Below are 27,083 nucleotides of genomic sequence, written 5' to 3' on the forward strand. Positions count from 1 at the left end.
TTGAAGGGGGTCTGAAGGACCCAGCAGGGAAGGTGCTCAGAGGCAGGGCCCACATGAGTGAGGATGGAGGCCATGTGAGAACGGGATGAGGAGGAGGCAGGCAGGTTTAGACCACAAGCAGTTAAAACAAAGGAGGCTGAGGGACAGACCCCTGAACCATGCCACCAGGCCACTCTGCAGGATCCAGTTGGGACTCTGGGCTCTCTTGCTATAGTGAGACGCTCCCGGAAGCTGGGCTTTGCTTAACCAGTGATCCCACAGATCTAGCCTTGGTCCCCTGAGCAGGCCCCTTAGCATTTATAACCTTTTGGGAAACCCAGCGTGCTTCTTCTGGGATGTGTCACTGCCGGACCTCTGTAATCTGCCTGTGCTGTGCGTTCATTCTGATAGCTATGTGAGAGATCCTGCTCATAGTGTCCACAGTCGACAGGCCAGGTACACCCCCCCCCCCCAGAACATAGCATTCATATACCACAAGTCACTGGCTTGCACAGTACCTGGTGGTGCATGTTCATGCAGGCACCGGCTCTAGTTCAAAGCGGCACCATGTTCTAATTTTGGAGCAGTTTCCGATGAGCAAATTGAACTCATTAGCAGCCATGCCCACCTGACCCAGACTCCTCCACTTACCTGCATTCTGTCTTTCCTGCTTTGCCTGTTCTGGTCATTACACACCTGTGGAATCAGGTAGCATGTGGCCATCTGTCTGGCTTGAGCGTCATTCCTGTCCATGGCTTACATCATTGTGTGGATGCACCAGATGTGTCTGTTGGTGTTTTCAGTTGATGGACGCTGTGACTCATGCTGTCCTGGCTTTTTGTACAAATTTTCCTGTGGACATACTATGCTTTCCTTTATTGAGAAAGCATGTAGGCATAGACTGGCTGGGTCACAGGATGGCTTGGCATGTGACCTTCTGTGGGACTGCCAGCCTGTTTTCCAGAGAGGCACATTTTCACATTCCACCAGGTGTGTGTGTGTGTGTGTGTGTGTGTGTGTGTGACTGAGCCTCCCCCCCCCCCCCATAGCTCTTCTTGTTTGTTATTTCCAACATCCTTGCAGGAGTGAAGTACTGGGCTCATGGTGGTTTGGCTTGCATTTCACTGACAATTAAATGATGATGAGCATCTCATGTGGCCCTGGCCCTGTCTTTGAAGAAGTGTCTGTCTTAGGGATCCCTACCCATTTTAATGTGTGTATTTGTAGTGTTTTATTGCTGAATTGTAAGAACGAGAACATTCTGTTCTGGGTATTAGAATCATATCAGATATATGATCTATAAATATGTCTCTGATGCCCCACCCTGGCTTTTGTGCCTGCTTTTTCAGTGTTATCTATTGTAGCACCTAAGTTTCAGCTCTAGGGGATGGGGATGGCTCAGTTGGTAGAGTGCTGGCCTAGCATGCCCTGGAGGTTTGATCCTCAGCCCCACACCAACCAGGCGTGGGGTACACACCTGCAAACCCAGCATTTAGGAGGTAGAGGTTGGAGGATTATGAATTCAAGGTCATCCACAGCTATGTTAGGCTTGTAAGGCCAGTCTAGGATACTTAAGACCCCATCAGCTTTGATGACATGGAGTGTATATATCTGCCTTTTCTTTTCGTTGTTTCCGGTGTCTCATCTAAGAGAACTTTACCTAACTCAGGGTTACAAATCACCTCCAAGGGGACATGATGATTTGGGTGGGTTTCAGGCCTGGGGGAGCTTTTGCAGGTGGTGGCGGTGGTGGTGGTGGTGGCGGCGGCGGCGGCGGCGGCGGCGGCGGCGGTGGCGGCATGGTGCTGGGCTGAGGTCAGCATGGTCAGCATGCCGGAGGGCTGAAGCTGGAAGGCAAGCCGAGCAGGTGCAACAGTTGGTTTTTCTGTCCTGGGTGCCAAAGAGAGGCACTCCTGTCGGCTGCCCGGGGCAAGGATGAGGTGAGGAGGTATTTTAAGAGCAGTGATCTGGCAGCCTGGTTTGGAAGGAAAATGCTGGAGCCAAGAATGAGGTAATGGGAGCCTAGATTAAAACAGTGGGGGAGGCCAGGAGGGTCGGGCCAGGAGGCCCATTGAAGAGACAGCAGTCAGCACTCCATAGAGAGGCAGGGAGGGAGGGAACTGTGGCCGTGCCTTGGCCACCTAGGATTCGCACCTCCCTCTACTTCGGGATCTTGAATATATCTTGAAGCAGAAAATCTAGGCCTCTGGGACGACAGTCTGCTCCACACCCACTGGCTCCACTACAAGATTCATGGCCTGGGAGAGTGGAAGTCCTGTACTCTGGGTATCTTTTGGTTAGACCCTAGGCCAGCTGCTTCCTCCATCCAAGGATGAGAGACGGACTTCTTGGGATATGATCTATCTCTACCACCCATTTCCCCAGCCTGCCCTTGGGCTCTTTCTCTTTTCTTTCTCCCCTCTCCCCTCTCTGAGACAGGATTTCTCTATGTAGTCCTAGAACTTGCTATGCGGACCAGTCTGCGTTTGAACGCACAGAGATCCTCTTGCCTCTGCCTCCTAAGTACTGGGATTGAGGGTGTGCACACAGCATCATCCCCGGCCGGTTCAACACTTGACCCTCTTGCCTTAGGCTCCTGAGTGCTGGGGTTTCAGGAGCAGTGCTCACTCTTTGCACATGAAGATGTCACTGCAGTAGAGGATTGGGGACACCCTAGTGTGGAGAAAAGCTAGGGTTCATTGCCTCAGAGCAGACAAAGCACTAACAGCCCCAGGAAATGGACCCCCGAGTTTGCCCTGTGTCCAGCAGCCCTGTAGCTCCTGATGAGGAGGCCGTGGTCTCTGTCCCCTCTGCTACCTCTCTGAGCCATTCAGAGTGTGTGAGAACCGCAGCTTGGTTAGATGCCTGGTCCTAGGAACAGAATGGTGTTGGCATCATCAACACGCTGCCTTCCCTGGAGGATACAGACCATCCGAAGGAAGAATCCAAGCGGCTAAGAATATCCCTGGCACTGGGCAGTGCCATGCTCCAGCAATTACCTCATGTCTCCACTTGCTGTTACAGACACAACTATGCACTTGGGGCCAATGGGGTCTTAGCAGTGAGGGCACTGGGCAGGAGGCCTGGGCAGGAGGGACAGGTGGTCTGGGGCTAAGGGCTACAGCTGTGTATCCTGTGCTGTGACCTGTCTCTACCAGACTTTGGAGTCGAGCCCAAGAGATCCCACACCTACTTAGTATGTGACACTGGGTGAATTATTTAAATACCCTCTCACTCTGTGTGTGTGTGTAACTGGGTCACACAGGTCACCTCTGTGTGTTTTGTGCCAGCACATGTTTGACATGCATCTGTGACTCTGAGGGGCAGGTGGGCCACCTTTGCAGCAGGGTCTTCCTAGTCTCTTTGGTTTGCAGCGAACCCACATGAGTCACATGTCCCTTGTCCAGGTCAGCTTGCTGTCTGACCAGGGCTTTGTGACACTGACTTTCAGGCTGTACCCTGAGCATCCAGCACCTGCTCTCTATATGGGATAAGTGTCCAGACGTGACTGTCCAGGTATTTCCCAGGGGCCTGGACAGGTGTGGCTGTCTCAGAGGCCTCTGGAAGATTGGCCTGTCTGTCCGTTGTAGGGGGATCCTGGGCTCTGTTTAAGAGGTGGTGAATCAGATGCAGTGACCCCAGCCCGCCCCACGTTCTGCTCCTTTATTGAGGGACTGAAGCTGCGGTATGAGGATGTTGTCACACAGGTGATCCAACAAGACCCAGATTTCGTCCCCACAGCCTCCATCCATTACCCTGGGTGTTCTGAGCCCCCCAACATTTTGGCTTTACCTGATTTTTAAAAATAATTATTTTTATTTTATGAGCGTTGATTGATGTTTTGCTTGCACGTATGTCTATGTGAGGGTGTCGGATCCCCTAGAACTGGAGTTACAGACAGTTGTAAGCTGCCAGGCAGGTGCTGGGAATCGAACCTAGAAGAATAGCCAATGTTCTCAACTGCTGAGCCATCTCTCCATCCCCTGGCTTTTCCTGATCATAAAATGAGAGCTAAAAGCCTTCTTTCTGGGCTTGACTCCCATAGAAGATCCCGTGGAAGTTGTTTCCTGTTCATTTGGTGTTGTGGGATTATGAGGGACATTGCCACTTGTCTGAGAGGTGAAATCTGAGCTTTCTGACCTTGTCATACAGTTATGTCATACCAACTGGCTTCAGCTCCCTGCAACCTCAGACTTGTCCAATCACACGAGAAACAGGAGCCAGTAGTAACCTCCGTGTGGCCCCATATTAGTATACCCATCAGGGGTCCTTTATCTGGATTGTGTGTGTCTGTGATGTCTTCCAGTAATGCTGTTTGTTTTGAGACAAAGTCTTGTAGCTGAGACTTACCTTGAACTCCTAATCCATCTGCTCCACCGTCCAAGTGCCACCCCACCTGGGTGTGATGCCCCTTTTGTTCTGGGGCACCTGAGCTGTAGCACTGGGACTGGCATAAAGAGAGAGCCATTTCAGGAAGGAGCAAGCTGGTGTCCCCAAGAGGACAGGAAGCTGGCATTATTGCAGAGAGGTGGCTAAAATAAGTGGCTGTGTCTTTCGCTTGTGGGATGTTTCCTCTGCATGGTGTGTGAGGGGACTTGGCGGCGGTAAGCGGCAATCAGCTGCCTGCCTGGGGGCATCAGCTGCAGCCTGCACACTTGGGCTGCGTGTAGTTTAATGCTGCAGGTTCAGCTGCTAGGAAGGCTGAGCTTGTTTGCGCCTATGATGCAGAGAAGCAGTTATGTCTGGCGTCTCTAATGCCATGTGAAGACACAGGATGTATGGGGCAATAGGCCATGGTCGTTTCTGTTTCTCTAATGGAAATCTCTCTTGAGAGAAGGCCCCAGGGCAGCCTCTTTATGCTTCCTGTCCTTCCTCTGTCTTCTCCACCGTCCCCCAACACCTGTAGCACCCAGTGTGGGAACCTCCTGGGCCAGGCTAAAGAGCCCTGAGGTTCTGGCCTCCCTGGATACCAGCCCTTGTGGCTTTCTGTGATTAGGCCATTCTGGCCAGAGCCATGGTCTGACCCACGGGGGTCAGAACTGCCAGGTCCTGGTGTGAGGTAGAGTGTCCTCTCTCTCTCTCTGGGACCAGAGAAGGGTGCAAGGTGGTAGGTTGGGCAGGCTTGGGTCAGGGTATCCTTCTGTGGTCCCCATTTCTTTCTTTTCTTTTCTTTCTTTCTTTCTTTTTTTGTTTTTTTTTTTGTTTTTTTGTTTTTTTCGAGACAGGGTTTCTCTGCGTAGCTTTGCGCCTTTCCTGGAGCTCACTTGGTAGCCCAGGCTGGCCTCGAACTCACAGAGATCGGCCTGGCTCTGCCTCCCGAGTGCTGGGGTTAAAGGCGTGCACCACCACCGCCCCCTGGCCCCATTTCTTAACATGCCCCCTAATCCTCTGGGTCACACCGCTGACCTCTGTATAGGTCCCCGTTCTCGGGTCAACACTGACTGTCCTTTTGTCTCCTTGCAGCCTCAAGATGGTGCTCATGTGGACAAGTGGCGACACCTTCAAGACAGCCTACTTCTTGCTCAATGGCGCTCCTCTGCAGTTCTCTGTCTGTGGTCTGCTGCAGGTCATGGTGGACCTGGCTATCCTGGGGCAGGCCTATGCCTTTGCTCACCACCCCCAGAAGCCAGCACCCCACGCAGTACACCCGACTAGTGCCAAGGCTCTCTGAGGCATCTCTGGAAGACAAGGACATGTGACCAATCAGCCGTGGGTGCTGAGTCCCAACCTATGCGTCTGCATTAGGGAGGCTGGCCCTGCACACGCCACAGACAAACAGGCCGCGTGTAGCCAGAGATAGGAAGTTGAGTGCTTGTCCCCACAGCCTTCAGGTGGGGGACTCGGGGGTAGTGGAGCTAGGGCTGGCTCTGTGGTGTTTTCAAGGTGATAGAAAAGGCAGGTGTCTTTCCCTACCTCCTTCAGGAAAACGCTGGCCTGACCCTGAAGTAGGTTCATGCAGCTGAGCAAGTTGGCAGGCACAGCAGCCCGCTGAGTCCCTTCCTCTCAGCCAGTCTCCCTCAGCGAGCCTCTTGTCTCTTGGCAGAGCCTGTGGCGCTCTAGACAGTGTTCAGTCATGGCTGCTGGTGGCTGGTCTGTCCTCAAGCTCTGCCCTGCCCTGCTCTGGTGTGCCGCGGGTATATTTGCGGCACCTGGTGGAGATGGAAGCTGCTGGCCTGACCCTGGTCACTGTATTTTGCTCCTCTCTCTGCTCATCTTGAGATCACGTATGCTTGGCAGCCCTGTGCTGGCCTGGCTGGCTCCTGGGTCCAGAATGTTCTAGATGCTTCTACATCACAGTTTCTTCCCTTCTGCTGGGCAGGAGGTCTTCTCGTGCACACAGTGACGCCACCCACGGACAGCACAATAGCTCTTGACAGTCCTGGTGGCGCACCAGGTGGCTGAAGAGGCCGCACTGTGCCACCTTCAAGCTTGCCTCAGATATTCTAAGTGTGTGAGCGAGATTCTTGCTTACTCGCTCTCTCGGGCCTGTGAGATGCTTGCAAGATGTTTATTTTTTTGAAGATGAAGGGAGATGTCTGTAATGGTAATTACCTCCAAAGTAAACGCCATCGGTTGCAGGCCCAGCTGCTGAACGAACATGCTCCTTGTGGTGTCTTTAAGTCAGTAAACAGTATGTGGGTCCGGTAGGGAGGATGGAATTACAGAGCAGGAGGGGGGTGAGATGTAGGGTAGAGGGTGGCAGTGGTACAGATTTGTGGAGAAGGGTGACTGGCACTAGTTTGGGAGGTGGAGGTTGGTACGGGGTGGCATTGGGCTGAAGGGTTCATGTGGCTCTTAGGGACTGTGGTCCATGTCTGGGTGGATGAGGACATCTGTCTGGCATTTGAGGATGAATGGACTCAAATTGCCCTCCGTGAAGCTGACGGAGGGTTCCAGGTAAGCCAGAGATATGCAGTCATGACTGGGATTATGCTTTTCCAAGCTGTTGAAGTAGACGGGTTTGGGGGACCACTCTGGACCAACCGTTTAACAGTGAGGAAACAGAAGCACAGGAGGGAGGCACTGCCTGGACTCACTCCTGTTCTCTGCCTGGCAGGGTGTTGTAGATCACTGCGGGGTCATTGCCTGCAAGCTGAGGCTGCACCTCAGTGGCCTGGCAGGGTGTTGTAGATTACTGCGGGGTCATTGCCTGCAAGCTGAGGCTGCACCTCAGTGGCCTGGCAGGGTGTTGTAGACTGCGGGGTCATTGCCTGCATGGCTGAGGCTGCACCTCAGTGGCCTGGCAGGGTGTTGTAGACTGCGGGGTCATTGCCTGCATGGCTGAGGCTGCACCTCACCACGGTTCTGAGCACGCAAGCCCAGTCAGCTCTTGGCAGTATGGGAAGAGCTGCTTTCCGCAACCCAATCCCTGCTGTGATTGTGGTCAACGTTTAAGTATCACACGCACCAAGGATGCAGCCAGTGCACTGTGGTGTCTTGCCTTGTGTTTCTATATGGACTTCTCCTATGTCCCAAGAGGGCTGGTTGGAATCCAGGGGAATACATGACATGTTCCCTGAAACCAAACAGGAAGCTGAGGCCACAGCACGCCCAGCCCTATATCCTTCTGCGAATAGTTTTTAGGAGGTGGCTAGCTCAGGAGAGATGTGTCCTTCCCTGTCCATCATTCTCAACAGGGCTGGCTGTCACCTCCGCCGTATGGTAACACGGTGGCTTCCGATGCCCCTGGTTGAGAGTGTTGTTGGCTACTGGTCAGAATGACAATAGATCCCGTGCTAGTTCCTCATCGATTCCCTGGCTTCCAAGGAACAACAGCCTGAAGTTTACTTCTCAGATCTTCATGGAGGAAGTCAGTGCATCTGACTAGCAGGAGTCCATACTGTCCCTGGGGAAGGGGTTCACCTTGAATGCCAGCCTGGTTACAGGAGGTTTCCTTCTGGCTAGATCTCTGTCTGCTGGTACCAAAATCCCCATCGGGACCTAAGCAAGCCCAAAGCCATTGCTACAGGAAAGGCAGTTCACCTTGAAAGTCCCAGACCCATCTTCAGTGTGTGTTCAAGGTCTACCCATGTTGTTACACACGCTGGGGAGGCAGGCCTGAGCTCAAGGTACCCTGGGGTAACTTCTAGCTCTCCCCACTTTTGGAGGATGCTCTGGCTCTTCTAGTCCCTGCATTTTCGCCATTCCTTCAAAGATGTCTTAAAAACAACAAAACAAAACTGTTGGCTTTGGCCCTAGTGGATGTGGACCCAGTAGCAAGAAGGGCATTCTGTACAGGGCTGCCACCAGGGACTCAGCAAAACCCATGCTGGGCTCCAGGTTTCAGCCAAGCTTGGCCAGGCCCATCCTTAGCAACTGTTCCTACATCTAACAGCAGAGTACCCCTTTTGTCTCAAGGAGATTACACGGAGATCCCAGAAAAGGTGGGATGCTCTGAAGAGAAGTGCAAGAAGGTTGCCTGGTGTGGGTCACTGGCCTCCATCTCTTGCTTGGTCCTGGAGGAGGTGCTTCTGGCAAGACCAAGTTACCTGTTTGCTTCCCAGGGCCCTTATCTCTCATGCCCCGTTGCCTTGACAGGTGAAGCCTATGTGTGTGCACGCCTGCCACTCCATGCCACCCCTACCCCTAGAGACATGCCATGGATATCCAAGCCCACTCCAGTCCTGGATTCAGTTCTCTGCCTGATACTCTGAAATCTCCCACCTGCCCGGGGAGTGAGGACCATGTAAGGATGGGCTAATTGCACTGTCAGGGCAGTGTGTGCCATCACCAAGGATGCTAGCAAAGTCAAAGGTTGGGGGTGCTCTGTTCCTGCCGTGTGCGTTTGCCAACCCCCCCCCCAATCACAGCTCTAGGAGCCCCGGACTCAGCATGGACCCCACAGAACATACATGATACCCAACTGAGCAGAACTCGGCTTCCTGCTGTGAGGAGGGGGCTTGCAACTTGTTATTTGGTTGCAGTAGATTCTTGCAAAGCCTGTGTGGTACAAGGGCCCCAAATGGGCCTGTACTGAGCCCACGTAGGGGCCTTGCTGAAAGCTACTATGCAGTAGACTGTGATGATGGCCTGAAGACAGAGGACTTTCCCTCCTGATGGAGGAGGTCTGTGAATCTCTTATGTATGGATGTGTGTGTTGGGTGGGTGCCTGGGGCTCACGGAACATCTGATCCTCCTGCCCCTACTTCCCGAGTGTTGTGATTACAGGCATGGGCCACCACCTGCTGGGTTGTGGGGACAGGGTGAAGCCACATGGCTTGGAAAGTTCCATTTCCCTTGCTTTCATGGAGTAGAGAAAGGCCATGCCTCCTTGGCATATCAGTGTCCCAGCAGGAGTCTCTCTGAACTGCCCCTCACCCCGATAGGCCCTTCACCGAAGTTTTGGTTTTCACTTGAGCCATGTCTGAGGGAAACGTCCCAACAGAAGAGAGCATCCCCTGGAGACAGACAACCTTCCCACAGACCAGCTGGGAGGGCAGGGAAAGGGTTAAAAGGCCACCATGCAAACCTCGAGAGCAACCTTATCACCGGATTGAGCTGGTGTGGAGGATCAGAGGTCAGAGGTCAACGCTGAGATGTCTCCTCTCCCCTTGCAAAGAGCAGTTAGGCAGAACTCGGGGACTAACAGCCCCGGCAAACCTCTGCCCCAACGCTTGGCAGGTGATGTGGACACTGGTAGTGTCAGGTGCCTGCTGAAGTCCTTTACATGGGGTATTGCCCACCGGGGGTCACAAGGTGGATGTCACCCTCTGTTCCCTGGGGCTGCCCTAGATTGGGAGCCAGGGAAGGCGAAAGTTAGTCTGGGGTGGCTGGCATTTGCTTCAGACTTGGACTTTCTGGAACTCAATTATTTTTAATTAGCCATAGAAAATTTAAAACTGGAGGGAAAATAAAAGAGGGAAGAAAGACCAGGCTGCTGTATCCTCCAGGCTACGCGAAGCTCGGGGTTGCTTGGGGGTGCCAGGCCGGCTGCAATGGCATGCCAGACCAAGTTTGCGACTCCTGGGTCAGCGGACGCTTCGTGTCCCTCCGGAAGCTTTTAGCAGGGCACTAGGCTGAGGGTCCCACCCGGCCTGGCGAGCTTCCTGCTGCGCCTGCGCTCTCGGGGTCCTGCGAGCTGTCCTCGGTGGCGCTGGCCGAACGCGTGCTGTCGTCGCGCGTGCTGTCCTCACGCAGGACCGGCTCAGGGCTGGCCGCGCGCTGTTGCTGCTCCTTGAGCTCCGAGTAGGAGCGCGAGAAGGTGTGGAAGATGGAGGTGACAGGGAAAGCCATGAGGAGGATGCCGCTGAGGATGCTGCTCAGCGCCACCACCTGGCCCGGCAGGCTGCGCGGCACCATGTCTCCATAGCCCACGGTGGTCATGGAGATGACGGCCCACCAGTAGCTGGCGGGGACGCTGGAGAAGTCGCGGCGAGCGCCCAGCTCGCGCTCAGCCAGGTGCACGAGCGGCGCGAAGAGCGCCATGGCCACACAGAGGAAGAGCAGCAGCAGTCCGAACTCGCGCGCGCAGCGGCGCACGGTGAGGCCGAGCGAGCGCAGTCCCAGCGAGTGGCGCGCCAGGCGCATCACGTAGAGCACGCGCAGCGCCCGCAGCAGCCGCAGCACCAGCCCCGCGCGCTCCAGCATCTTGCTGCCCGTGGGCCCTGCCGCCAGCCCCGCGAGCAGCGACACGTAGAAGGGCAGGATGGCCAGGATGTCGATGATGGCAAGCGGAGTCCGCAGGAAGGCGCACTTGCTCTCGGCCTGCAGGGAGCGCAGCAGGAACTCGAAGGAGAACCAGGCCACGCACACCGTCTCCAGCACGAACAGGTTGCGGCACTTTGCGGAGCACTCGCCCTGTGGAGGAGAGGGACACCCGGTTGGCAGACGGTGGCTACGAGGAAGTCAGTCAGGGACGCGAGATGTCACACAGACCCGGCACCAGGGACGTGTGGGAATAGGGGAAGGGTATAAGAATTTGGCTAAAAAGGCCCAATCTGCCCTCCTCCTCTTGAAGATTTATTTAACATCATTTCTGTATGTGGGCTAATGGGCAGGTTGATTCCGGGAAACTGGAAAGGCATTTAAAACCTGGAACCACTGACCACTGAGCACTTCTGATTTGATCGGTGAGATGCCTACAAAAAAAGCTTTGGCATGAATGACCTAACATTCCACTTTTAGACAGCTGGGAAAAGGAGAGGAAAAGGAATCACAGTACACTGGAAGAGGCAATAGAAATTGGAGCAGGAATACCAGAGCAGAAGGCAGACCTGAGAAGTTGACTCTTGAAAAGACCAAAACCGACACACTTCATACCACAGGAACAGGAAAGGCAGGTGGGACCCTGCTAGTGCCACCAAGGAGGAAAAGGAATAATGTGCCTGCGAGGCGAGTAGTTTAGACGCAATGGGCAAATTCTAGAATGGCAAAGAAGAAATGGGCATGGGAAGAAAGAGTGTCTGGATAGACCTTGAACAAGCCTGGAGACAGAGGCAGTGGCTGGGATTTAAGTGAGCAGTCCACCCACACAGAAATCACAGGTCCAGACGGCAGCGTTCCAAGTATTAACACAAAGTCTTCACCATCCTTGACAAGAGTGGAGGAAACACTTCGGAGCTCATTCTGTTGACCTTGGCACAAGACCCAGACAGTGTGATCTTTAAAAAACTACGGGAGCATACATAAGGGCAAGCATGATGGTGCGCTCCTCTGACCCCAGCACTTGGGAGGTACAGGCAGGAGAATCAGGAATTCAAGGCCGTCCTCAACTGTATATCCATCTTGAGGCCATACTAGGCTACATGAGACCATCTCAGAAACAAAAATGAAAACAATAAAAGAAAGTGATAACAAACAGAACCCAGCAGCAGAGGGAAGACTTAGAAACCATGATGGAGGACCTTTGAGATGGCTCAGTGCTGTGGGATGTTCTGTATGTCCTGTGGGAGCCCATTCTCGGGTTCCTTGTGGCTTTACCCAGCAGGTCTGCATAGAGGATGATTAGGACCATGGGCCTGAGTGCAGGTGTCTGAGATGATCTGCACTTGGCTGTGCTGGGGGATGGTCTGTATGTCAAGTTGCTCTGATTGGTCAATAAATAAAACCTGATTGGCCGTGGCTAGGCAGGAAGTATAGGCGGGACTAACAGAGAGGAGAAATAAAAGAACAGGAAGGCAGAAGGCGTCACTGCCTGCAGCAGCTGCCAGGACAAGGAAGATGTAAAGTACCGGTAAGCCATGAGCCACGTGGCAAAGCATAGATTTATAGAAATGGATTAATTTAAGTTATAAGAACAGTTAGCAAGAAGCCTGCCACGGCCATACAGTTTATAAGCAATATAAGTCTCTGTGTTTACTTGTTTGGGTCTAAGTGGCTGTGGGACTGGTGGGTGACAAAGAATTGTCCTGACTGTGGGCAAGGCAGGAAAACTCTAGCTACAGCTCAGCAGGTAAACGCATTTGCCACCAAGACAGATGACATGATTTTGATTCTTAAGACCTACATGGTGGAAGGAGGGAACCAATTTCTGCACGTTAACCTTCACCTGTGAGCCATGGCACACACATGCCCTCTCTCAATAAATAGATGCATGTAATAAGTTAAAAAAAATAATAGAGGACGATTTTTGCTAGGGAAGCGAGGTTGACTTGGCACCTGAAACTCCTTAATATAATTCATAATAATAGCATCATTAAAAGGTAAGATCAGAGCCGGGAGATAGTGGCACACGCCTTTAATCTCAGCACTTGGGAGGCAAAGACAGGCAGATCTCTGGGTTTGAAGTCAGCCTGGTCTATAGAGTGAGTTCCAGGACAGCCAGAGCCACACAGAGAAATCCTGTCTCGAACCCCCACAACCCCATCCTAAGTAAGATCAGATAATCAGCAGCGAAGGAGTTCTGAAGGCTCAAACCAGGACAGTTGATATAGTAAACAAACAAACAAATAAATCCAGTTTGGAAAGGAAGAAATAACTGTTTGTTCACAGGTGACATGACCTTGTTTACAGAAAAGCCCAAAGAATCCACTAAAATAAATGCACACATTAAAGCTGAAAAAATTAATTCAGTAACATTGAAGGATATGAGACAAATATACAAAAGTCAATCTTATCTCTATAAACTCTCAACAAATAATCTGAAAATGAAAAATTTTAAATCCCATTTATGATACCATGAAAGAAGGTATATATATATATATATATATATATATATATATATATATATATATTCTCTCTCTCTCTCTCTCTCTCTCTCTCTCTCTCTCTCTCTCACACACACACACACACACACACACACACTTGATGCCATCAGTTCTGAAGGACATTCCACATAGTAAGATAGACTCGGACTGGTCCAGTCACTCTAGAGAACGTTCTGGCAGCTCCCTAAATGAGGAGCAGAGTTACCACCAGACTCCACAGCTCCACACGTGGGTCTCTGCTGGAGAAAGCACGTCTCCATAGAACTTGTACAGGATTTTACATCAGAAGGCAAAATAACCAGAATGTGATTCTATGGATGAAGAATAAACAAAATGTGGTCTGTTCATGTGATGGAATACTCTGAATACTCTGAATCATCAACGGACAGCAGTGTGAGTGAACCCTGAAAATGTGACGTGAGAAACGATACAGAAGATACACTTGATGGTTCAGTTCGCATCAGAGTTCAAATTAAGGAAATCTACAGGAAAGTGGATTAGTGGCCACCAGGGGTTGGGGTTGAGGAGGCAGGGTTTGGGGGACACAGGGTTTGGGGGGGACACAGGTTTTCATTTGTGGTGATGGGACTACTTCTGAAAAGCATGGACTGGGAAGATACTTCAAATGTGTTAAATGTCCAGTGTGTGTGTGTGTTATCTCTCAATAAAGTATTTTTTCTGAAAACAGTCTCTAAGCAAACCTCAGTGTATGTGGCTAGGTGGGCTACAGAAAATAAGTGAATGGCAACGGACAGAGGTTGTGACTGGCGTCTCACTGCTGGGATACAATCTGGGGCTTAGAGCTGCATTCATCAAATGGCATAGGAGACAGTCACCTTGCTGGGAAATCCGGCAGACCTAGCTGGCCACACACAACCTCGAGGCTGCCACGTCTTACCTGATGATTCTCCTCCCTACCACAACCACACCAGCCCACAGGCCACCCCGGCTCGGAGTATTTGACTCTGTGCGATAGAATCTGTCACCAGGCCACCTCCACTATGGGGGAAATAGCCACAGTGATGCTTACACCACTCAGGCCCTGATTTCACCTCCTGCAAGGAGCCTCTGGGTCCGTGTGAGCATCTTGTGTCCGAGGCCTGGCAGATGGAGCGGTAAGGCCTGCAGCTTTCTGTCACCAGTGAGACCTCCACTCAGAAGGGGTCTGGGGCTTCAGTGGTCATCAGGTCTTGGCTCAGCAATGACTTGCAGGTGTACAGACAACAATGACGCCCGCACACAGAGGGATGTGGGTGGGATACTCAGGGATGTGCAGGCCATCCTGTGTATGCAGGGCAGGACTCTGGGAGGTCACTACCGAAAGGAATGCAGGGAGCTGGCACCCAGACTTCTCTGTTCAATGCTGCAAATCCTAGCTAGCCACATGCAACTGGCCCTCTGTATCTAAGGGTACTGAGTGCAGAGGCCTCTGTCTCATCTACTCCCACATTAATGGGCTGCCAGCCCCCCCACACCTTGACCTACATCCTGTTGTGTGGCTGGAAATGCCATCCTTGTGCTCACATTCCTGCTAAGGAGAGGGGTGGGGGCTGCACTCAAGTCGGAGAAAGAGCCCTGGCCCTGACCCTGGAGTCTCATCCATAGACTGCCGCTTGTTGCTGCCAAAGTCTCTACGTGCAGACAAATAGGACAAGCGAGATTCTAGCCTCAGCCTCATTCAAGGAAACTCCGATGCACATTTCAGTAAAGACACTGCATGTTCAGAGGTCTCCTGTCCATCTTTGTCTCAATGTCCCCTTCCCTGTGTTCCTTGGGTAGCTTGCCCAGGTCATACACATGGAATCTGCACTGGGCAGGTTGACCTCAAGGACATTACCCTAAAGCTATTTTGGAGGCATGGCTGCTGTCACAGGCTGGGAGAAAATAACCCTGAGCCCCTTGGTGGGTTGAGAACCACAAAACAGGAGGTTACCAGGGCCTAGAACATATCCTCTGAGTCCCACAGTTCACTATTGGCCTGTGCTAGAGAAAGACCCAGATGCTGCCACCCAGGACCCAGCTTAACCTCTCTGGCTAGAAAATGCCAGGTTCAGCTAAGGGTGGTGGTATCTTCAAGCCTGAGGTTAGTGGAAGGGAGCAACTTCTGGAACTTTCAACCCAGAAGGCAGAGCCTGATTCACCATGACATGACATATGTCTGTCCTACTTGGTCAAAACCAGGTCAGAAATAAGCCTGTGCTCATCCTCAGCTGCCTCTGGAGTGTTTCCCTGTGTAATTTTATTTGGCATCTGCTTGTACTTTTCCTCACTCGAGTTCCGATTATTCTGCAAGCTGTGATGTCCATGTGCAGTGTCAGATGTGAGGGCCTGAGGGTTGGAGGGCCGGAGGGAGTCCCCACCACAGTCAAGAGTCCCTGGGAGAGCAAACATGCCCCGTGTCTTGGCCAAGGCAGCATGGGTAGCTCTGTTACCAGGACTTGCCATTCTCCACCCTACCTAGCAGCTGTGGCAGTGTCCAGCTTTCATGGAGCAGATGTAACAATAAAAGAAGTTCCAGATTCTAGACTTCTCTTTCTCTGGACCCACGGTGGCCACTAGGCTACAGTCCTACCCCTGCTCTGTCTCTGGAACCCTCGTATCCCCTTCAGAAGCTAGCTCCTTTCCAGGGAGACCAGGACAGAGGTATGGGATGTCTGCATGAAGAAACCAGGTTCTAGGCTGAGGAGCCCAGGGGGAAGTTTCTCACTGAAGGTGAATCTGGAAATGACTTTAAGCTGTTTGCACACTGGTAAGCAGGGGCAGCCATATCTGGATGGACGAGAACAGGTATGTCTGTTTTTAGGGCCTATTCATTTGGACGAGAGTCTTAGGGGACCAGGAAGAGGTCTTAGAAGACAGCAGGGGATCGTTAGGGACTAGAGAGACCTTGGAGTATGTGGTAGTGCTGGGGAGCCAGAAAGTGGGTCCTGGGGGAGCAAGAAGAGCTTCCTGGGGGATCAGGAGATAATCTGGGGGAGCAGGAAAAGGGTCCTGGGTAACAGAAGGGAGTCTGGGGGTTCTGAAAGACTAGGAAGAGGGTCCTGGGGAAAAGGGAGGGGTTCCTGAGGGACCAGGGAGCAGGTTTCTTGTCCACTGAAGAGGAGCAGGAAGAAGCAGTGGTCAGACCCAGGGGCTTGTGCAGAGGAGAAGGGGTTGGGAGAACAGAGACAGGACTTTGGAGGCCATCTGGGTCTAGCTGCGCAGATGAGGAGCACATGCAGCTCCAGCCCCACACTCCACACCTGGTCCTCAGCCACTCAGCGGGGGGTGGGGCTTTCCCACAGTTGCAGCCCGGGTACAGCAGACCTCTCACTCTTCCTGACGCCCCTGGGCATCCCAGGGGCCACTGTCTGGCCAGTGCAGTCACTGCGTGGGCGATTATAGCCGTGTCAATGTGGTGTCTCCTCTCCTTTCTATACCTGGCTTATCTGCTCGGACTCTGGAGGCACGAACTGTGTTTGAATATTTGATCCCATGAGTAAACCTCCTCTTCAGGAAACTGTGCTGGGAGTCTTTCCCAAATGACAGCTTCTGGGGTTACTTATGGCTCAGGAAACCAAGGTCAGCTGTCTTCCAGGGAAGTGGCTCCATGAAATGGAAAGTCAGAGACTGAGGACACCCATGAGAACCTGGGAGGCAAATGTCTACTCGGGTCCCATTTCCCTCTATATGTAAGAAACACTGAGCTGAATTTGGAATCGGTGTATTTCATTAAGCCCCACATGTGGAATCATCCATAATTACAAAAAACAACAGAAACAACCCGCCCCCCCCCCAACACCAACAACTTACAAAACCAAATCTGCTGGGAATGTTCTGTGTTCATACCCCAGGGATTCTCTAGGATTGTTGGATGTGAGATGTAGCTTCACAGGACGGACACATTCCCTTCTTGACTAGAAATTTCTGAGTTGTTCCATTAGTCTATCCATTCTACGGTACACATGGGTCAGCTGGGCCGGAGGCTAAGGTTTTAGAGTCCAGGGTATTGCAGGTGAGGTCTAGAATGCTGAGCAAAATACACAACGATGAAAATTCTGCACAGATAAATTTTAAACACTATCAAACACTTTGACCTGGGGATTTCATTTGGGGACTAGACTCACAGGGAGCATTAGAAATGGGTCCAAAGTCTTCTGCATAAGGAAACATGGCAGAGAGCAGTTCTGTGAACTAAGACAGTACCCCCAAGGCATCTTCCAGGAGGAAGATTCACAAGGGTCCCACCCAACACAGATTCTCAGGGCTGGCCAGTCCTCCCAGGCCTGCTGACCATGCCTGCTCCAGATGGGCATGTGGATGGCATCCAGACTGAGGCTTTAGTGTCCACGTTCCTGCTCAAGGAGATTCATGGTTCCCTTGTGTTTCTCTGTCAACATTTTGTTCTCTTTTGCTATTGACTAGTCCCATTACATGATGGTGCCATTGTATATCCACCGGCCATATATGGATACACATTTGTGTTCCGGGGGCTTTTGCAAACAAACCTGGTGTGAACATTAATGAGTCAGTCTCTGTGGGCATTTGCTTTTCTTCTGGATAAGTTCCTAGAGTAGATCGCTGGATCAGATCATGTCACGATCAGAGCACACTTCTGTAGTCACGCCACCTGCCTTCCCATGTAGGGTCTGGGACTCCGGCGCTCTGCAGTCCCGTCAGCACTTGCTCCCGACTGCTTTTCAAACCACAGTCCACCTACACGTGTCCTCGTTCTCTGCCTCTCTTTGCCCTGGGAAGTGTGTTATCTCGCACAATCACTTAGTTTGTAGAGCTCGGTGTCTTCTCATGTATTCTCATTTGTATGTCTTTTCTAGGATCTGCTCAAACCTTTTGTTCTGTTTTAACTGGGGTTTCTTACAGCTGAGTTTATACAGCTCATTATATCATCTAATTGCAAGCCTTTTGTCAGATCCGTGATTTGCAAATATTTCTCCCTGTCGGAGCCAGGCCTTTTCATTCCCTTAGCAGTCTTTCACAGGCAAAGTGTTTAACTTTGATGAAGTGCAATTTACCAATTTTTCTTCTGTAGAAAGGCTTTTGTTATAACATCTGAAGGCTCCACTCTAGACAAGCAAAGACTGTCTCTTAGGTTTTCCTGTCGAAGTTCCACGTTTTATATTTTATGTTTATATCTATGGTCCATTTTGAGCTGAATGTTTTTAAAAATAAAATATAAGGCAGAAGGGCGGAGAGATGGCTCAGTGGTTACATGGCCCAGTGCTCTTCCCGAGGACCCAGGTTCAATTCCCAGTGCCCATACGCCAGCTCACAACCATTTGTAACTCCAACCCCAGGGGGTCTGATGTCCTCTTCTGGCCTCCTCGGGCATTAGATGTACATGATACACAGACACATACACAGACAAAACGCCTGAACACATAAAAACAAAAATTCAGCTGATCTTATGCATGTGTGTCTGCTCTCCGTGTTGACTACAGGCCTCACCTCTCACAGTGCTACAGCGTCTAGCCGCAGCTTTGGAGTAAATCCTGAAGTTAGGAGGTGTGACTCCTCCAGCTAGTTCTTAAAAGTGGCTCCTCTATTGTCCCATAAATATTTTCTTGCTGATATTTAAAAAAAAAAACAGGTTTGGAATGAGATTTCATAGACCCTAGCACTCAGCTGGGGTGAGTCCCATAGCACCTGATCTCCCAGTTCACGGCAAGACATGTACCTCTGTTCACTTTGGTAAAGGATGTCTCTCGCCTGTGCTGTGATTTTTTTTGACAGAATCTCCCAAAGCCCAGGTTGGTCTAGAACTCTTAACCTTCCTGCCATTACTTTTCAAGTGATAGAGTTATAGGTATGCACATTAACCTGGCTGTCTTGTCATTTTGGGCACATAGAATTCCACGCACACCTTATCAGGCTTCTAGCTCGCTGACAGGTCTGTTGATGTTCAGTGCAGCTCTGAATAGTACTTCAAAAAAACCAATTTCCATTTGTTCATTGCTGGACTGTGGTGTGCAGCTGGATTTTATCTGTTAAGAGTCCCGGGATTGTCCTAACTTACTTACTTCTTCTATAGGCTTTTTCGTGGATTTCTTGAGTCTCTCCATTTTCTTGCTTCAATGCCCCAAAGGGAATGTCTAGTATATCATAGCCTGGGAAGGAGAGAGGGGGCAAATACTCCATCTTCCATGTTTACCTGTCCATGTAAAGGTTGGACATTACCAAGAAGACTGAACTGGCTAAGCCAGGCAATGGTCAACATTTTTCCCTCATAAGATGTGAGGTTTTATGGCTTTATTCTAAAACTGCTTGGCTTTCTATAAGTCTTGGTACATCCTTTCTAAGTGTGCTAGCAAATCAGAGAGCAAGAGCTCTGCTTTATTCTTTCCTTCCTCCCCCTCCCCTCTCCTCCTTCCCACCCCCAGAGTACTGGGGATTGGACCATTGCACCAGGTACTGAGATACAGCCTTAGTCCTTTATTTTTGAGATAGGGTCTCAACTAAGTTACTTAGACTAGACTCAAATGTTCTCTCCTCCAGCCGCAGTGTCCTAAGTCATGGGGTTACAGGAATATGCCTCTGTACCTGGCCTTTTACTGCCCCCTCCCCACACCAGGAGATAGCACCTGCCTGGACCTCCAGCCTCTCCTTCCAGCTTTGGATTCCCGTTTCCTGCCCAAGGTGTCTCTCCCACTGGTCATTTTGTTGAAGCAAACCCTCTAGCAGTTTATAGAACGGTGGTGGGGGAGATTTCTTTTAGATTTTGCACATCTAGAAACGTCCTTCTTCTGTCTTGACACGGGTTACTCACTTTGCTTGTAGAATGCTGAGCAGAAAATAATTCTCTCTCGGGACGCTGGTGATGCCCACTAGGCCCTACCCTTTGACTCTGCTGTTGAATTGCAATATTCACACTGGTCAACAAAACTCAAGCGTGTGGCCCACACAGGCCACATCTGAGCAACTATGTGACCAGCACAACAATCGGAGAGGAACGTGACTCATGTTCTACCCGTCCTGGTAGCAGAGGAAAGAAATCAGAAGTCCAGGCTGGCTTACAACTAGCGAACAGGGCAGGCACACTTTGGAAAACCAAACGCTCCAGAAAGCAAGGTCTGTAGACACGAGGCCCATGTTGGCACTGGTCCTGTTCACTTTCCATCGAAAGGAAGGATGGGCTCAACTCCCATGGAGGCGAGGCTTCAATCTGCAGTGGGGCGGGTGTGCCACTGAGCTACCCTGATGTGCTGCCCCACGCAGGCTCACTTTCGTCCCCGCTTTTGTCTCGTGTGATTAAAAATTAGCGACAGTAGCTTGCCGAGGAGCCCCGGGACGACTAACTGTGTATTTCACTCTCTGCAAATTAAGGAGCGCCAGCAGACAGGAGACAGGAGGACGCCCAGGAAGACAGATGTATCTGAAGTCTGTGTCTTCCTTGGTGGGTGATTAAACTCTTCCACTCCGCCTCCGGCTCGTACATCACCTGGACTTACTCCCAGCTCTTCATCAGTCCAACCATCTGCTTTAGGTAGTCAGGTAGGACAATCGGCGGCATCATCCAGCCTCCTGCACTCAGCAGTCTTAACTTGGTGTCGTCCACAGGCAGACATGACGAAGGCCGAGACCACAGCAGCACACATTCTTGTTAAGGACCAAGCGGATTTCACCTCCTGTCTCCGAAGAATCGGAACAATGTGTTTGTTAGCTCGTTTCACTGACTGCAAATCTGACTTTGAACTCATTTGAGGTTTATTCTTCTTAATTATCTCTGGAATAGAGCTCTCGTAGTCAGATTTGGTGAAGCCAGCAGGAAAGTAGCACAGGAATATCAAATCTACTCAGGAGGAGCTCTTGTTGAAAAACATCACTGTAGCCATTTAAGCAGAAATAACGAGCTGCTCATTTCGAAGAGTCTGTGCTGAGGGCAGCAGGCTTGCCGATCTGCTCGCCCGACAACACTTTGTTCACTAGTTTGTGTTAACGCTGCATACAGAAATCCTTCAAGGGCCCTCGCCCCAAGTGTCGCTGGTTTCTTCTGAGGGAGGGATTCACAGTAGGCAAGTGCATGAGGTACACACCAAGCCTGCCGGTGCGCTTCCTGCAGCCGGGGGCTCTGCTGTGGCCCTGGGACTGTCAGGCGTGCTTTCACCCAGCTTTGAGCAGCGCACTGAGGTTCCAGCTAGATGTGCGGATGGAATCAGCAGGATGCGGACAGACAGGGCACGGAGCGTCCCAGCTCGCGGATTAGACTTGCCATTTGGTTTAACAATGGCACACAAAGCGCACAGCCACTTCTTCATGGAGCTGACAATTTTAGCTGTTTCCTGAAGGCCACAGCCCACAGCTGCAGATCTATTTGAAGACTAGGGTGGGCTTGATGCTCTGTGCTTGGCTCAGCCCACCACGAGCTTTGTGGCAGGTGGGTTGGTTTGAATTAACCCAACTGCCATTACTAGGAAATATTCTCTCTCATTAAAGTTTTACCTACTACAAACAATGCACCAGGGGACAATGCTAAGCATGCAAAGCCCGTGGCTTCTCAGGCAGACTTCCCAGAAACAGGCTTTCTGGCTTACTTACTTTATTTATTTGTTTGTTTGTTTAATCCAGGGCTTCACACATGTTAGGCCAACATTATATAGGTTTAACACTGACTGGGTAAGGTCCTCCAGTCCCGGAAGTGGTCTTCCTACTAGAGACTCACTCTTTCCTCCTTTGGAGAGGCTCATCTGTGGAACTCCCTCTCTTCTGCATCCATTTATTGTTTGTGAAAGGCCCACTTTTAAGGACCTCACACATACTAGTGGGGACAAGTTTGGAGTCTCTGCCAACACACAAAAAAATAGACACTATCCATCACTGAAGGGGCTGTGCCATTCTTTTTGCTATAGAGAACACTTGCTACATTTTCTGGGCATTGCTAACCTTCATAGCTGGCTCACAGGTATAGCCTCCTCCTCCCTGAGGTATCATTTTTCTTATGAATGTGTTTGAGCCTCTATATGAAGAGTATTAGCCTATTGTCACATACATTGTAGTTTTATTACCTTTATGGTTTCTGGCTTTTTTTGTGGAGGCTAAAATGATTTCCCCCATATCCACAAGACTGGGTATATTAGCTTACATTTTCTTTTACTAATTACATGGATTTGGTTTTTTTCCATGGTCTCCCACATATTTGGAATTTATTTAAATATCTTTCAGGCTACTGGTGGTGGTGCACGCCTTTAATCCCAGCACTCCGGAGGCAGAGGCAGGTGGATCTCTGAGTTGGAGGCCAGCCTGGTCTACAGAATGAGTTCCAGGACAACCAGAGCTGTTATACAGAGAAACTCTGTCTCAAAAAACAAACAAACAAACAAACACCAAAACAATAACCTTTCAGGCTGCATCTATTAAGGCAACCACTCATAGATGTGGGAAGGCTTCACCTCCTACATTAAGTTGCCACACAGATTTGTTCTATTTCTGTACGTGATCATCTCCAAATTGCCAGGGTGAGCACGCTGTTGTTACTGATATATGTTTGTTTAATTTTCCTTATTGCACTTTCCAATATGTGTCTTACTAAAATCATTTAATTTTGCATATAGTATTTCTAAGAGCTGTTACTAAGTACGTAATTATTTAATTTTATAATATGTTCCTATATCTGGTAAGTACAGGAACTGTGAATTACTAGGATGATGTCCCCAAAGACCCCTGTCTTCCCTCCCATGTCACTGCTGGTGTTAGATACGTGTGTCCCCAACAAGACAGTGGAAAAGATCATGCTCCGCATATCCAGGAGCCCTTTTTACTGGCTAGATAGGAGGAAAATGAGACCAACGATGCCCCAGGTTCCTACGAGCCAGAAAACCACAGGAACAGAGCTGGCTTCAGCGGAGTGTTAACCACAGCCACTAGTAAGCATGTGACCACCGTTCACACACTCCAAGTCTGGGAAGCTGTTAGACACCAGAGACGACCAAGCCTCCTGCTCATCTAATTTCCTTATTCTCTACTCACAGCTAGTTGAACACATGCATTCCTCTAGGTCCTTAAGGATGTTCTGGAAGGTTCCGAGAATGCTCACTGGGCTTGTGGCTGACGGCATCATGCGTATGTACCAATTTGGGGAGCCACTTCACCCATCTGAGCACACAAGATGCTACACTCCCTGGCTCTTTCTCTGCCTCATCCAGCCTCATGTCGAACACAGAGCCTTTCTTGCTAAGAATATTCCTAGGCACTTCACGTTTTTATTCTAATACTGACTGGAACAACTTTCTCACTTTTTTTTTTTTGCTACTCATATGCAGAGAAGTGACTGATTTTTTTCTGTTTATTTTATTTTATTTAATTTTTTTAAGATTTTATTTACTTATCATGTATACAGTGAGTGTTCAGCCTGCCCGCCAGAAGAGGGCACCATATCTCATTGTTGATGGTTGTGAGCCACCATGTGGTTGCTGGGAATTGAACTCAGGACCTCTGGAAGAACAGCCAGTGCTCTTAACCTCTGAGCCATCTCTCCAGCCCTTTTCTGTTTATTTTTAAACAATCACCTTGACAAATGCACTTGTTTTGAATGCACTTTTAGCTACTTGTATTTGCAGCAAAATCCATACAAAAGGTGGCCATAGCCTGTGAGGAGGAAGCCTCTGGCCATCGTCAACGGGTGAATCTTTGGAATGCAATCGCAGACCCAGGAATCAGAAACCAAAAAGGAACAGGTAAAACATTTCCTGCTCAGGGTGCATCCTGAGAACAGAAGGACCTGTCCCAAAGTGATTGACTCAGAGGCAGTAGCTTTGCCAATGTGTGGTCAAAGCTTATGCTGGATCATGTACACATGCAACCAAAGTCTCAAGAGTAAAGAGTAACATTGACATTTAGTCATCCATATTTTACCATACCATGTTAAAAGGAAGAGCTTATTTATGCAGTCTATTAGGACTAAGTAGAAACATTGCTACATTTTAGGAAATGAACTTCTGAGGCTTAGTGAAGTTGCTTCTAGTCTTCCTTGTTCAACCTACCGGCCAGCAATTATGGGCAGAATGCCTCTTTCAGCCTCTGGTGGGAGGCAGAAGCATACAACACCTGTCTCTCAGACTCTCTCCACATTACTGAGTGCAGATTCAACAGATATCCACTGAGGGTCAGGCTCATGGGGGACCCAAGGCAAGCAAGATCGGGAGCGTCTTAGGCAGGATTGTCAATGGGAGAGCGCCAGCAGCCCGGGCTGAGTTGGCCCTCACCTGGTTTAAAAAGGCCAGACAAAGCTCTTTCTTGGGCGTTCGCTGAGCTCAGTCAGCCTGGGATTGTCAGGGAGGTGCCCAGCAGGAGGAGGATGCTGGATCTGTGGAGCTTCATGCTGAGGTAGGGGTCTAAGGGACAGGAGAAGCAAGGTGGGGAGAGTTTCCCCCTAGCAAGCTGAGCCCCAGAGACACACATGCGGTCGACAGGAAAGCACCACAGTGTGCATGAAGGATCAAGAACCAGCAACCACCTAAGGACAGTTGGCAAAGAAGAGACGTCAATGGTCAGACGTCAATAATTAGCGGATCTAGATGGACAAATAGGCCTCTCGCCTAGTGATCAAGGAGACTTAAACAGCTATGGCACAGTGTTTGAGACAGGCAGGCGAATCTGGAGACGGATTCCTTCACTGGTTTAGCCTGGCAATCTGGAAGGACATACGGATGGATGGACCCAAGATCACTGATCTGATCTCTGAGGAGCAGCCTGTGGAGCCGCCACAAGGCCCAGTCCCAGCCAGCGACACACCACATGATGAAATTCCTCCACATCATCTGTGGACAAGAATGATCACCTCGGAGTCAGTCCGCACAGTGAGGAGTCGGGGGAGAGCAGCCACAAGGGAACCCCTAACATCGCATCCCTCGATGCTGTGCGGAGAGGTAGGGGTGTGCAGAGCGGGCTCTAGCCAGGGTGCTGTGAGACAAGCTGGGGGTGGGCCACCATCCTGGCAGGAAAAGGAAGTCACGAGGAGGAAGGTGGCTAAGAGGAGCCCATCGGCCCTCTCAGTTAAATGTCCTTCTGTTCTGGGAACTGTGAACGGCTCTGCAATTTGCAACTGTCTATAAAAACAAATTCTCATTTGCAATAGTAGTAGTAGTAGTAGAAGTAATAATAACAATAACAACAACAACAACAATAATAATAATAATCCCTCTGAGATCTGCATGTTCTTTAGGCTACAGGGAGGAGGCACAGAGACCCCTGGCTGGTGGACAGAGACGAGTTAGGTATCAGGACCTGAGAATTGACTGCTTCCTCCAAGCTCTGTGGACACTGAGCTGGTAACAAATGCTCCCATAGAGGTGGCAGGCTTGTTTTTCAAGATGTCCAAGTCCGTGTTCGAGTGAGAGGTTTTTTATATATATATTTATGTGTGTGTGTGTGTGTGTGTGTGTGTGTGTGTGTGTGTTATATCTCCCAGGTTAGGAAGGTTTCCCCTAACAGACCGGGAGGCCAGAGGACGAAGGTTCACCTGGGTCTTTGCCGCAGAGTTCCACTCCAAACCACAACAGAGCTTTCTGTGGTGCCTCCGGGGGGACAGCTTGGGCTAAATGGCATGAGCTGGCCATGGCTAACTTGATGAATTTTGACAACTTCCCCTTTATGTTGCACTTCAATATTTCAAGCTTTGCTGGAGTCAAAAAATCATCTCAACTCCAACTTCTCAAATATGTTCTCCTAAACTGGGTGGTGCCTGTTGAATTTATGCTTGGGTGAACTGAGTTCCCTTAAAAATACAGCTTATCTGTCAAAATAATTCAATCCTATTTAGGGAAATGCTGGGAGGCAAAGAAATCACACACACTTGGAAAAAAAAATCTTCCATTTCCTCTTGGTTCCAGTGAGTCCTTGGCATCTCAGCTGCACGCGCTGGCCGAGGTAGAGGACAGTGGGGGAGAAATAACCCCTGTATACCAAGATGGTTTACAAAAAATGAGGCCCTGGGGCACAACCACTGGTCTTCATGTGCTGAGCACGTCACCAGTGGAGGCAGAGGGTTTTCCTGGCCTACCATTCTCATCCAGCTTTGCGGTGTCTGCAGACCCACAGTCCTTACTTGTTATCAGAACCTTCTGGAGTCAGGCAGGGGGCGGGGGTGGGGGAGTGGGTGGTGGGGTGGGGGTTGCCCACTTCATGGGCCTGGGGCCCCCCTCTACCACACAGAGCCCCTCTCACGGTGCTGCTGTGGCTCTTTGAGGTATGTTTGTATTCTTGTGTGCAAAAGGATAACGAGACCCCAGTTCTCATAAATCACTGACTCTCGCCTCTTTGAAGAACCTGCATTTGATGGATGGAGAATTTGAGGTCCTCGAGGAGAAATAAATGTTTAACAGTCCCACAACAGTCAGAACAGGCATTTAGGGGCTGAAGAGGTGGCTTGGTGGTTAAGAGCATTTGATGCTCTTCTAGAAGACCCTAGTTTAGTTCTGACCATCCATATCAGGTAGCTCATAACTGTTTGTAACTCCAGCTCCAGGGGATCCAACATCTCTGGCTTCCACATGCAGTCTCTCTCTCTCTCTCTGTCTCTCTCTCTCTCTGTCTCTCTCTCTCTCTGTCTCTCTCTCTCTCTCTCTCTCTCTCTCTGCTTCTGTCTCTCTCTTACACACACACACACACACACACACACACACACACACACACACACTTGAAATTAAAAAAAAAAAGAATAGGCTTTTAGTGTAGGATTTAACCAGTATCCAATTTTGACTCCTATGAGGACAGAAAAGAGATTGGAGGAAAGAGTTTTGCTCTTGCAGCTTCTCTCCTAGGCGTTTAGACACATCTTTAACACCATTTTTTCAAACTAAGGCAAAATCCAAAACACAAGGCTAGATCTTTCTCTGCTAAATTTGTGAAGGAAGCTGGGAAAAACAAATGCCCTCACTTTATCTTTAGCCAGTGTCCAGCAAACTGACCAGGCCCCGCTGTTCCCACATCTCTAGAAGCACCCACAGGGCCTCCCATGGAAAAGGGCAG

At 50.3% G+C, this 27,083-nt stretch overlaps 2 protein-coding genes across 11 annotated transcripts in view; one reads left to right on the forward strand and one right to left on the reverse strand.

Moving 5' to 3' along the window:
- Positions 1 to 6,576, forward strand: part of Slc66a2 (solute carrier family 66 member 2) — a 38,142-nt gene extending 31,566 nt beyond the window's left edge. For all 6 annotated transcript variants that reach the window (XR_013046197.1, XM_042264039.2, XM_006973872.4 and 3 more), the window contains one exon: positions 5,443 to 6,576. Coding sequence is in view for 5 of the 6 variants with exons in the window: in XM_042264039.2 (XP_042119973.1) it covers positions 5,443 to 5,650 (208 nt within the window). In the remaining variant the exon portion in view is untranslated. The remainder of the gene's footprint in view (positions 1 to 5,442) is intronic.
- A 2,291-nt stretch (positions 6,577 to 8,867) lies between these two features.
- The window catches only part of Kcng2 (potassium voltage-gated channel modifier subfamily G member 2), a 71,960-nt gene continuing 53,744 nt past the window's right edge, over positions 8,868 to 27,083 (reverse strand). For all 5 annotated transcript variants that reach the window (XM_015992696.3, XM_015992694.3, XM_015992695.3 and 2 more), the window contains exon 4: positions 8,868 to 10,776. In XM_015992696.3, coding sequence (XP_015848182.1) covers positions 9,991 to 10,776 — 786 coding nt within the window. In that variant the 3' untranslated portion in view covers positions 8,868 to 9,990. The remainder of the gene's footprint in view (positions 10,777 to 27,083) is intronic.

The sequence above is a fragment of the Peromyscus maniculatus genome, chromosome 19, assembly GCF_049852395.1.
Source record: "Peromyscus maniculatus bairdii isolate BWxNUB_F1_BW_parent chromosome 19, HU_Pman_BW_mat_3.1, whole genome shotgun sequence".
NCBI classification, from domain to species: domain Eukaryota; kingdom Metazoa; phylum Chordata; class Mammalia; order Rodentia; family Cricetidae; genus Peromyscus; species Peromyscus maniculatus.